This window comes from Pipistrellus kuhlii, unplaced genomic scaffold, assembly GCF_014108245.1.
Source record: "Pipistrellus kuhlii isolate mPipKuh1 unplaced genomic scaffold, mPipKuh1.p scaffold_m20_p_6, whole genome shotgun sequence".
Lineage (NCBI taxonomy): Eukaryota > Metazoa > Chordata > Mammalia > Chiroptera > Vespertilionidae > Pipistrellus > Pipistrellus kuhlii.
The window spans coordinates 55,398,562-55,411,027 of NW_023425562.1; the positions used below are offsets into that span (position 1 = coordinate 55,398,562).

Genomic DNA, 12,466 nt, shown 5'->3' on the forward strand with positions numbered 1-12,466 from the left:
ATAGTAAAATTATGTCCTCACTGAAGTCTTTTCTAATTATCAAGTAGGACCAACCATTGCCTTTAGCCCCTCCCAGAACCGCAAACAATGAAGTTGATGCTCTTAACTACTCAGCCAGGGTGAACCCACAATTCTTTACTGTATATTTGTTTCCTATTTTTTTTTTCTCTTCAAAATGGACTGTAAACTCTTTGAAGGTAGGGACTGTTTTATTCACCTTTTAAATTCAACATAATGCCTAGTACACAGAAGAAAAACAAAAAGTATTTGTTGAGTGAATGAAGAGCAAAGCCGCACAAAATGGCCCTTACTAAAATGTATCCTGAAAGTGGAAAAAGTACTAGTATAGTCAAGAGGCAACCTTATTTGCCTATTGTGTAAAAAATAAGCATGATTTGAATTGTGGGTACTAGGGTGTGTCTAATCTGTCATGTTAACTAGGTTTAGTGTCTTCATTGTTTTGGTGAACAAAGGGGATTATAACAAAAGGTATAAAGTATAATTTTTTTAGTCTTTTTTTTTTCTCCAACCCCTTAAAAAAAGTGCTTCGGAGCTATCCCTGAGTTTCCTTTTTTTAGCAACAGGTATTCCCAGATGAGTATTTCTGGCCCCCTGGCTTTACACACAGTATATCAGTATTTCCAACTTATACCCTGTAGCCCAGCCATCGCCAACTGGTGGTTCACGAACCAATGGTGGTGAGGTCTGAAAGGTTTGCGACCCACTGCTCTAGCCCATGTCTTCTACCAGCCACCTCTGCCTCTCTGATCACCTAAAAAAACCTCAGAACTAAACCTCTAATTATTCCCTTTCTTCCACAGCCTCCGCCTTGTCAGTTAAAGGTAATTCGATTCAACCTATAGGTCAGGCCAAAAATACTCCACCCTGGAGTGTCTCTCTTACACTCCATATCTATCTAGTATGTCAACAAATCTTGTTGGCTCATATTCTGATCATCATCATCACCTCCACTGCTACTACCCTGGTTCATGCTACCATGATCTCTTGTCTGATTTACTGAAATAGCCCCTTCTCCTAACTTGTCAAGCTGCTTTCACTCTTGCCCTATATTCTCTACACAGCAACCAGAATGATCCCTTTTAAATGTTTCATATATACTTTTAAAAAATAAAAGGTTTGGCTCAGTGGTAGAGCATCGGTCTGTGGACTGAAAGGTCCCAAGTTCGATTCCGAACAAGGGCATGTATTAGGTCTAGTAATAATTAACGTCGTTTTCTAATACTTTTTTAAATCGAATTTATTTAAACAATACAACAAAATTTAATCAACAATATAGTTGCCGTTGTTTTCTACTACTTGTGCCCAACGCTCAGGAAGCATTTTAATCCCTCTGTTGTAAAATTCTTGTGATTTTGATGCAAAAAATTCGGTCAATGCATTTTTGAGGCATTCTTCATTATTAAATTTTTTTCCAAGAAGAAAGTTTTGCAAAGAACGAAACAAATGGTAATCGGAAGGGGCAATATCAGGAGAATATGCAGGTTGAGGGAGAACTTCCCATTCCAACTGGCACAGTTTTTCAGCAGTGATTCTTGCAGTATGCGGTCGTGCGTTATCGTGGTGAAGAATTACGCCCTTCCGATTAATCAGCGCGGGTTCTTTTTCTCTTAAAGCTTGGGCTAACCTTTCCAATTGGGCACTTTTCACTACACTTGTAATGGTTTGGTGAGATGGTAAAAGTTCATAATGAAGAATTCCTTTAAAATTCCACCAAACACACAACATCACTTTTTTCGCATGCAAGTCAGGTTTTGGCGTGGGCTGCGGAGCCTCATTTTTGTCCAACCATTGAGGCCACCTTTTCAAATTAACATACAGCACCCATTTTTTATCTCCGGTAACAATTTGCTCTAAAAACGGCAAACGGTTTTGACAAGAGAGGAGCGAACTGCAAATTGTGACTCTTTGATTACGGTTGTTGTCGGTCAACTCATGAGGAACCCATTTTCCAAACTTTTGGACTTCGCCAAGTGCACGCAATTGATTGGAAATTGTTTTTTTGTGAACAATTTAAAGTTGTCGCAAGCTCTTGTTGGGTAATTTGAGGATTTTGCACCAAAAGAGCTTGAAGAGCTTCTTGATCAAAATTGGACACACGGCCTCGACCACTCTTGTCATCTAACGAAAAATTTCCCTCGCAAAATTTCTCAAACCAACGCTGGCATTTTCTGGCGCTAACTGCATCTTGACCAAGAGCACTACAGATGTTTTTTGCAGTCTCACTTGCTTTTCTTCCTAATTGGAACTCGTAAAGCATGCAGTGCCGAATATGCTCTTCATCCGCCATCTTCTTAGCCCTAGTTTTGCATCAAAAACCAAACCAAACACAAACTTTTTCAAGCAAAACTTGTTAACTGCACTTCACACGTTCTGTAGATACCACGTGTTTGAAGGTTATGTCAATACAAGTCAACGCCAAGCAAGATTTTAAACGAATGTTTAAAAACGACATTAATTATTACTAGACCCAATACCTTGGTTGCGGGCACATCCCCGGTAGGGGGTGTGCAAGAGGCAGCTGGTCGATGTTTCTCTCTCATCGACGTTTCTAACTCTCTCTCTCTCTCCCTTTCTCTCTGTTAAAAAAAAAAAAAAATCAAAATATATTAAAAAAATATATATATATTTATTGACTTTTTTTACAGAAAGGGAGAGGGATAGAGAGTTAGAAACATCGATGAGAGAGAAACATCAATCAGCTGCCTCCTGCACATCCCCTACCGGGGATGTGCCCGCAACCAAGGTACATGCCCTTGACCGGAATTGAACCTGGGACCCTTGAGTCCACAGGCGGACGCTCTATCCACTGAGCCAAACTGGTTAGGGCAAGCATTACTCATTTTAAGAGGATAAAGTGTTCTCTAAATATGTCATCTTCCCAATGAAATCTTCCCGAGGATGAAGTGTTCTCTAAATATGTCATCTTCCCAATGAAATCTTCCCTTTACCCCTGTTTAAAACAGCAACATCCCCCGCCTTTCCCTATTCCTGACTTATTTCTCTTCACGTCACTTTTAACGTTCTGCCCTACCTGCATACCCACCAAAGGCAAGCTCCCTATGGACAAGAATTTTTTACTATCTGCTTCAAGCATATATCCCCTGCTTCTAGAACAATACCATGCATAGTGTGTGTCTAAAAAAAATTTATTTGAATGAACAAATCCTCTACATCTCCAAAGTCTATAACAGTCATCTCTACCTATAAAAGGTATGCTTGGTGATCTGACAAAACTGAAATATTATAAAGTATGTGTTCAGTAGAACTCTCATTAATAGCACTTGCACTTGTTAAATATTTCATCCATTTCACAACTGTGCACACTTAATTCTCATAATAACCTAGTGGCATGCAGAGCAAATATTATTATACCTGTTGTACCGGTAAGAAAGAGGAGGCAAACAAGATAGTAGGTATTCAATAAATAAAACCAAATCAGAGTTTCCCAGATACTAGGTATTCAATAAATAAAACCAAAAGCCAGATTCCCTGCCCAAAACTGATTTTCCCACTTTTCTAATATTTCCTTCTCGACAGTATTCTTTTTGTTGTTGTTAATCCTCAGCTGAGTATATTTTTTTCATTGATTTTTTTTTTTTTATTTTTTTTTAGAGAGTGGAAGGGGAAGGGAGGGAGTAGGAGAGAGAGGAGAGAGAGAGAAACAGAGAGAAACATCAATGTGAGACACATCAATTGATTGACTCCCGCATGCTCTCAGACTGGGGTCAGGAATGGAACCTGCAACCCAGATATGTGCCCTTGACCAGGAATTGAACCTGTGACCCGTCAGTGCAGGGGCGGACGCTCTATCAACAGGACCACATTGGCCAGGGCGTCCTTGATATTATTAGAAATTTGAATAATGTTTTAAGTCTTCTGATTAGTTAATTTATTCATTCACCAAATATGTGTCAAGTGCCTAATAGGTACCAGGAACTGTAATAGATGCTAGGGATAAAGTGTTGAAGATGGGCTGTTCACTCTATCAGGCAGGAAAAGATTTATTAGTCTATCACATTACCTTTCTGTGCTCATGATCAATCATGACATTATGGGGCTTCACATCTCTGTGCATAATTCCCATGCTATGACAATAATCTAGGGCCTGTAAGGGAAACAGGAAAAAAAAAAAAAAAAAAAAAAAAAAAAAAGGTTAGCTTGCATAAGAGTGATTTTTCTAGTTAAAACTTTTTACTTTTTCCTCTATAGTTTTCTTTCTAGTCTCACAATATCCCTGGGAGTCAGGGTTAGGACAATCACTCTGACAGCTATTTTGCAGACTTGCTCAAGATCCTAAAGTCAAATTCATGGCCTCTGAACTTCAAGTTCTGTTCTTACACAGTTGTTACGACATCCTTTCTGTTCAAAAAGACCAAAGTGACACCAATTGCATCACTTCCAATTTCTATCCCTTATATATTTTCATAAGCATAGGCCTCTCAAAAGAAGAAAACTGGTCTGTACTACAAAGTGTTCTTCAAAGAACAATAATTCTTTATCAGCTAAGTGTTCACAGTAGAGGTCCATGGCCCATATAATGCCTGATGACTGTTTTTGTGAATGTTTATTTTATTGGGACACAGCCACACATATTTGCATGTTATCTGTAGCCACTTTCATCATACAACATATAATAGCTAAGTAGCTTGAGAAAGACCCTATGGACCACAAAGCCAACATTTTTACTGTTTATTCCTATAAAGATGTTTGCCAACTCCTGATTTATGACATCAAATCCAATTTGAAAACCATGTCCAAACTCAAACTAAGGTGAACTGAGTGGTACAATCTTTGGGATTTGCTAATCCTAGCTTTTAGATCAGCTGATGTCATTGGCCAAATTCTTGTCCTTTTTAAAGGGGAACTTGAGTTCCTATGGTTTCTAGAACTAGGCAAGCAGATCCTTAACTTTATTAAGTCCTGTTTGCCATAAGATTGCATGAGCCAATGGGAAGATCAAATATCTCTACTGGCATAGTCTCTTCACGGTACTTCTAAGGTTCTAATACAGGCTTTACATCATCCCTCATTTAATAAGAAACTTGAGCTAACTCTTAGCAATTTTCTCATATATAAAGTTGATCTTGTAACTACTAGGAGGAAGATAATTATGTGATCTCACTTTAGAAGTCAAAGTCCACTCTAAATCATCAATCTCTAAGCAGTGATTTATATTATTTTAGGACAATGACCTTTGACAGCTGAGGAAGTTTCTTGTTTTACTTGTTCAATTTTAAGTGAAATAAAGTATACCGGAAGCCAACACATCTGGATATATTTACAAGTTTGAACAATTTAACTGTTAACTTTCGTAGGAGCAAGATGGAGATTACAAACATTTATGGGGCCCCAGCTCTCTTCTAAATACCCTTTCCAAATCATTCTAAATTATATTCATACTAGACATTATTCCATACCCTTACATTAACAGAAGAGCTCTGATGCTATAAACTTATTAAAAACTTACATGAAAAGGCCCCTTCTTTCAACATATTTTAAAAAGTTAATTCACTAACTTTTCTATAGTCATTTGAGTTATTTAACAAGGGTAAGATCAATCTAAAGGTATTTAGTATTCAAAGTTCCCTTACCTTCAGAATCTCATACATGTAAAACCGAATATCATAGTCTGTTAACGTCTGGTATAATTGCTGTTAAAGACAAATGCAACATTTGAGCCATGAAATACTGCTGACGAAAGGCAATTTCTCATCCTTATTTGTAGTAATTCAAACCAAGACTTGGCTCATTTGTCATCATCCCAAGATCTATATCTACACCAGTTTCTAATCTTCAACATAACATTCCCTTTAAAGAGATACACTGAGCTGGGACCGGTTTGGCTCAGTGGATAGAGCGTCGGCCTGCAGACTGAAAGGTCCCGGGTTCGATTCCGGGCAGGGGCATGTACCTTGGTTGCGGGCACATCCCCAGTAGGGGGTGTGCAAGAGGCAGCTGATTGATGATTCTCTCTTATCGATGTTTCTAACTCTCTATCCCTCTCTCTTCCTCTCTGTGAAAAATCAATAATATATATATAAAGAGATACATTGAGTCTTTATATATGCAAAAGTCAAGAATTACTTAACTTGTATTTCTGAAGCTAAAATCCACTGTTGGGAATATACCATTTATCTAAGCAATATGCATTGATATACATTTGCAATCAAGTTTGCTTTTCATTTACTTCCAGACTTTCTCATAAAAGGCATTTTGGCAAATACACAGCTCCTTAGTAGGAAACTACCTCATCTGTAGATCACCAGAGAGTGTGCAGATGGCTCACTGCCATATCTGTCAAGCCAATTTAACAGAATTATTCCTCTCCCAATTTGAAATAAACTTTGAACAACTGTTATGTATTCTTTCCAGCTTCCAAAGAGTTATGGTCTTTAAAAAAACAAAAAACAACACATGCATGCCATTAAATTGTTAGTGATGTCATCTGAAGTTTTCTTTGAAGTTATTGCTCTGATACTAAAACAGTTCTTTTTTCTTCTTCTTATTTCAGCAAAAGAATTCATCCATTTATTGATATCTAAAATTCTTCATACTGAATTGGTTTAAAGAAAAGTCAAATAATCTTACAACTTGAAACCCAAGAGTGTTCATATTTTTCTTTTGTGCTATTGATAGAATTGAGAATTGTTTGAAGTAGGCTGCTGGATGGGCAGAAAGTCAGAGATCAGTTGTAGAGGTATGTGTTGTAGCAGAATTTACACTACCCTAACCCAGAGGAATCCTAAGGTATAAGAAGACTTTGCTTTTCATACACAATATATTCCACCTTGAGCACTGCCATTTTAAAGTAAAATGTCCATGGACAGATCTTGACTGAACATGTGTTACTGCTTTCATTACATATAACATCGGGGGAAACTGTTAAGTGAATGGCAAAGGTGGTGAGAAGTAAATGTATTTGGCTATTAGAGAGAGCACACAACAAATAAAAGTGCAAACTACCAAGACGTGGAAAGTGGCAGTTTGTACAGGAGTATTTCTATCTTATAATTTAACACTGGGAAGATGAAAAGCTCTTTTAAGCAAGTTGGAAGGAAATTCTTCTAATACTAATATCCCTAAAAGGCTTTTTATGTGGTCTGAAAACACAACAGCTTGAAATAATTGATTACATATTATACCTTGAAGTCTGTGTTGTTTACATGTTCAAAAACCAAGGCGGGAGTTCGTGACTATGGAAAAGAAACAGAAAACACACATTAGCAAAAGCCCTGGCAGCTTTAATGAGCACAATGTTTGCGGATGCTACGTGGTGAATTCGGTAGTCCTCGCCTCAGTAACAGGAATCCCTCTATTGCTATAAGCCCTCCCACTCTGATCACCACACTTAGGTCATTTTTGGGATGGATTTCAAACAGAAGACATGGAGCTGAAGTCTCACCAGGCTCTAGGCAGCCCGACAATGCGCCCATCGCCCATCGGCATCGGACCTGAGTTTGCAAAATGGATTAACACATTTCAGTTTCCAGTGCTATCAGTCTCTTATCCTAGAAGAATAAGAAATAGTCTGTGGGTGGAGGTCTCTTTAAAAGAAAGACCCAAACTAGTTAAATGCTATAACTGATTAAGCACTTTTAAAGCAGGACTTAACAGTAGAGGGGGCAACAGAGAGAGGCCAGCTGTGCTCTGAGTCAAACACCACCTCAGCCCTGGTGGGCCTTGCCAGCACACACTATACTTACCACAGGGTCTTTTACAATGTCTGCCAGTGTGATGATGTTGGGACCGCCTCGCAAATTCTCCAAAATCTTTATTTCACGCTTAATTTTCTTCTTCTTTACTGGCTGAAAGAGTAAAAGTATGAACATCAGTGAAATAAAGTATTTTAGGATATTTCAACAGATAATGTAATACATACATAATTATGAGCTCCTTAAAAGAAGGAAATGTGTCAGATTCATCTCTGAATCCTCCTCCTAGCCCTATGCCAAGCACTCTGTAGGTTACTTAGCAAATGTTGAAAAAGATTTTCATTTCAAAGATTAGACCTCTGCAGAATTAGCATTTAATTCCAATCATCAGTCTTAAAATGTTAACTCTTTACAACTATACAAACTAGGATTATAAATGGTAATACTATATTATAAATGGTAATCTTGAAAAATCTTTTTACAAATTAGAATGAAACAGACTTTTTCTATTCCTTCCTGTAAGTCTATAAATAAATACCCAACAGAGGTTAGGTGAACAGGACCAACATCAAGGACAGCCAAACCATCTTTGTGCAGCATAAACTTGTGGGTTAAATGTGGGCCTTGGAGTAAAAAAATCCCTAATGTGAATCCTACTTTCATGACCTGCTGGCCGTATGCCTATGGGTAAGTTACACGACCTCTCTAAGCCTTCATTTGGGAAAAATGATCAACAAGAGTACTTATCTCATAAGATTGTTATAAGAATCAAGGAAAATATATGAGATCTCTAAATATTACTGGGACACAGTACCTAGCCTTTATGACCAGTATTCCTATAAATGAACTCATCTCTCTATTCTAAAAAGACCACTCTGCAGAGTCCCTTAACATACTTCCATATTCTTTTGTCCTCACTCATCATTTCCACATTTGCTCTGCGACAGAAATCTTCTTCATTTTTCCGAGGGCGGCTTTGGTCCAACTGTACCATCTCCACAAAGCCTTCCTCCTAAATAGTCTGAAACAGTGCTGGTCCAAAAGAAATACAATGCAAGCCACATGTGTATTTTCAATGTTCTAGTGCTCATGTTAAAAAAAGATAAACAGCCCAGCCAATGTAGCTCAGCGGTTGGGCACTGACCCAGGAACCAAGAAGCCACCGTTTGATTCCAGGTCAGAGCACATGGCCAGGTTACGGGCTCAACCCCCTGTGTATGTGTGTGGGGGTGAGGTGTGCAGGATTGATGATGTTTCTCTCTCATCAATGTTTCTTTCCCTCTCCCTTCCTCTCTCTCTCTAAAGAGCAATAAAAACATTTAAAAAATAGACAAAATTAATTTTAATAAAAATTTTATTTAACAAAACATATCCAAAAATTTTTTAAACATGTAAATCAATATAAAGAATTACTAATGGGCAGTATAGATATATTTATTTTACTAAGCCTTTGAGATCTAGTATATTTTATCCTTATAGCATATTTCATTTCGGACCAGCCATACCTAACATGCTCAACAGACACATGTGACCTGTGCCTGCTGTACTGGACCTGCAGCTCTTTCCCAGGGTGTCAGCCACCTTAGATTACTGCATACTGCATACAATTCTCAGAAATTATTTTAAACATATATAATGTCTTCATTAACAAGATCAATGGCTATTAAACTTTAATGATCCATTACCTAAATTTTTTTAATACACAGATTTCCAGGATTCACCTACATATGCTCAATCAGAATCTTTACAGTGTTGTTGTTGTTTTTAAAAATGGAGCCAACATTTATAAACCAGGAGAATTTATATACATATATAAATCTTTATAGTTTCTTTCTGCAAAGGAATATCAAGCAATGCTGGTCTTGCACTACTACAGCACCCATCACTCACCTCCTCTAATCATGGGCATTTACATCAGACTAGCTGCATGTCATCTATCTGACCTCTAAAGGCCTGCATTTGTGACTCCTCATCCTTTCACTGTAGAAGTAACAATTTATTGAAAACAAAAGCATGAAATATAATTAAAAACAGAGGAAATTAAATCAGTATTAGGCTTAAAGAGAGGACTGAACCTTTACTCCATTCCTCTGCCACAATATAGCTGTATGACTAGAGCCAATCACTTCTCTTGCTTTAGTTTCCTGATCTGTCAAATGAAGATAATCTCTATTGATTTCAGATGACAAAATAAAGGTGTTAAAGTACTCCAAACGCCCTTTCAAATGCTACTTTAAAAAAGGCATCACTATTAAAACAAATCTAACTTCCAAAAACCTCTGAAATTACAATCTCTCTCACCTTGAGAATTTTAACAACAACTTTTTCATTATTTGTGATGTTGATGGCTTCAAATACTTCACTATATTTACCCCGGCCTAATTTTCGAACCAGCTGGTAGTCATCTTGATTTCTGTAAAAAAAGAGTCAAAATCACAATGATTTAAAAAGTTCAACTTACCAAGCACTAATTCAATTTATAAAATTTATTACCAGTAAAAGAAATATGAGGTATCCTATATAATAATCCTATATGATAGTTAATACGCTAATTAGACCGGATGGTGGAATGACCTTTGGGAATGGCCAGTTTGGGGGATGGGGTGAGTAGGAGACTCCCAAAGAGGCAGCTGGGTCTGCTGTGAGGTCTGAGCCCTTTGGACAAATTTTGTGCATCAGGCCATTAATTTCAAATAATTTCCAAATCAGTTTACTTATTTTAATTGGGCCAATTAAAAATGGGCGCATTCCAAATCCTTTCAATTATTCTTTAAAAAAAAAAAAAAAAAAAAAATATATATATATATATATATATATATATATATATATATATATATATATATTATTGATCTTTCACAGAGAGGAAGGAAGAGGGATAGAGAGCTAGAAACATTGATGAGAGAGAAACATCGACCAGCTGCCTCCTGCACACCCTCTACTGGGGATATGCCCGCAACCAAGGTACATGCCCTTGACCGGAATCGAACCTGGGACCTTTCAGTCCACAGACTCATGCTCTATCCATTAAGCCAAACTGGTTTCGGCTCAATTATTCTTTCAAATATGAAATGGTTTACATCTATATTGGCATATGACACATAGATAGCTTGTATTATAATAGGATTTTTGTATTAGGATTCATTATACATGCTTAACCTACAACAACAAGCTTTCCCTTGGAGAATAATTTTTTATATATTTCTGTCTCCTAGTGCCTGGCCCACTATTGGCACTTAGCAGGAAATAAATACACATTACAAGAATATGTCAATTCAGCCACATTTTGGGAGCAGCCTATTTTGAATAGGCTTCTTTGTAGGTATATAACCTTGACCTCCCACTTGTTCTCCTAGGCAAGCCTTGATAGTCCACATAAAGGAGTTTTGCAAACTATATTATAGATCATGAACCATAGTTAGGGAGTCTCTTCCTTTATTTTACCCATATTTATTTCATGATCACTAAAAATATCATAGATAAAACAACAAAAACGCTAACATTTTCTCTCTGCTCCTGCTTATAATTTAGAACACTTTGCACTAAAGAATGGCATAGTCCTTTTAGTAACATCTAAATTCTATTTATTCCTGCTGGAAACACTAAGAATCTAACATGTAACAAATCAGCCATTAATTTTCCTCAAGCAACTAAAAAGAAAGTGAATAAACAGAAAAGGCAAAAGGTAGTAAGAACAATGAAGAACATAATAGTCATGGCAGGTGGAGGGAAAGGGTGCTCTTAGTTCTGGTTGAGATTCCCTCCTGTGGGAAGATAGCCTATACAATAAAAGGCTAATATGCAAATTAACCAAACGGTGGAACAACCAAACATCTGGTCGCTATGATGTGTGCTGACCACCAGGGGAGCATGCGCAGAACATGGTAGGCGTGGGCAGCAGGTGGCAGAGCGTGGAACATGGTGGACCTTAGCCATGGTGGGATGGTGGAGCAGGTGAGTGGGGGCGCCAGACCAAGGTGGGGTGCCAGTCACTGTCATTGGGGCAAGCCTCTGATAGTTTCTAAAAATTCTCTGCTCCCAGAGCTTGCACCTGGTGCTGGAGCTGCTGCTCGCACCTGATGCTGGGGCCTCGCACTGGTCCCAATTGCTCGGCACAGTCAGCTGGTGTGAGTGGTGGCTGCCAGCCCTGACTGCCCCTGAAGGCTTCTCCACCTACCCCTGCTCATGAGGGGCGATCCGGGCAGCTGCCTGATCTGCCCCTGGGCCTACTGCAGTCTCAAGGACCACAGTTCCTTTCAAGTGCACAAATTCGTGCACTGGGCCCTTAATAGGAAATAAAAGCAAGCATGCGAATAGGACCATGTCAAAAACTCAATAGTGCTATTTTAGCAGAACTAAATGCAGAGCACTAAATTTGAACAGAGTAGTTGAATTTCTGTAAAATGGAGAGGCATCCCTAGAACCCAAAGCCTGATATAAGGAGAATTGTTAGATTATCAATAACTAGAGGCCTGATGTATGAAAATTCATGCAAGAGTAGGCCTTCCTTTGCCCAGCTGCTGGCACCGGCTTCCCTCTTCCAGCCACAGGCAGGCACCGGAGACCCCGGTTGGCTTTCCTCCAGTCCCGGCTTTATCAAGAAGGACATCCAGTCTAATTAGCATATTACTTTTATTATTATAGATTATAACATTTACAGGTATTGTACCACTGGTTCTTGACAGTATATCTTAAAAGTACACTATGTCTCCTTGTGCAGAGGCAATGACTTAACTGTTAAGATTCACAATCCAATCATGATTCAATATGCTCACAATTTCTGGAGTCTATATTTA

The 12,466-nt window shown here is 38.2% G+C and overlaps 1 protein-coding gene across 1 annotated transcript in view; it reads right to left on the reverse strand.

Annotated features, from left to right (window-relative positions):
* The window catches only part of CSNK2A1 (casein kinase 2 alpha 1), a 54,959-nt gene that overhangs the window by 18,019 nt on the left and 24,474 nt on the right, over positions 1-12,466 (reverse strand). The window contains 5 exon segments of the mRNA XM_045574732.1: positions 4,043-4,126; positions 5,613-5,672; positions 7,164-7,214; positions 7,725-7,826; positions 9,975-10,086. Coding sequence (XP_045430688.1) covers positions 4,043-4,126; positions 5,613-5,672; positions 7,164-7,214; positions 7,725-7,826; positions 9,975-10,086 — 409 coding nt within the window.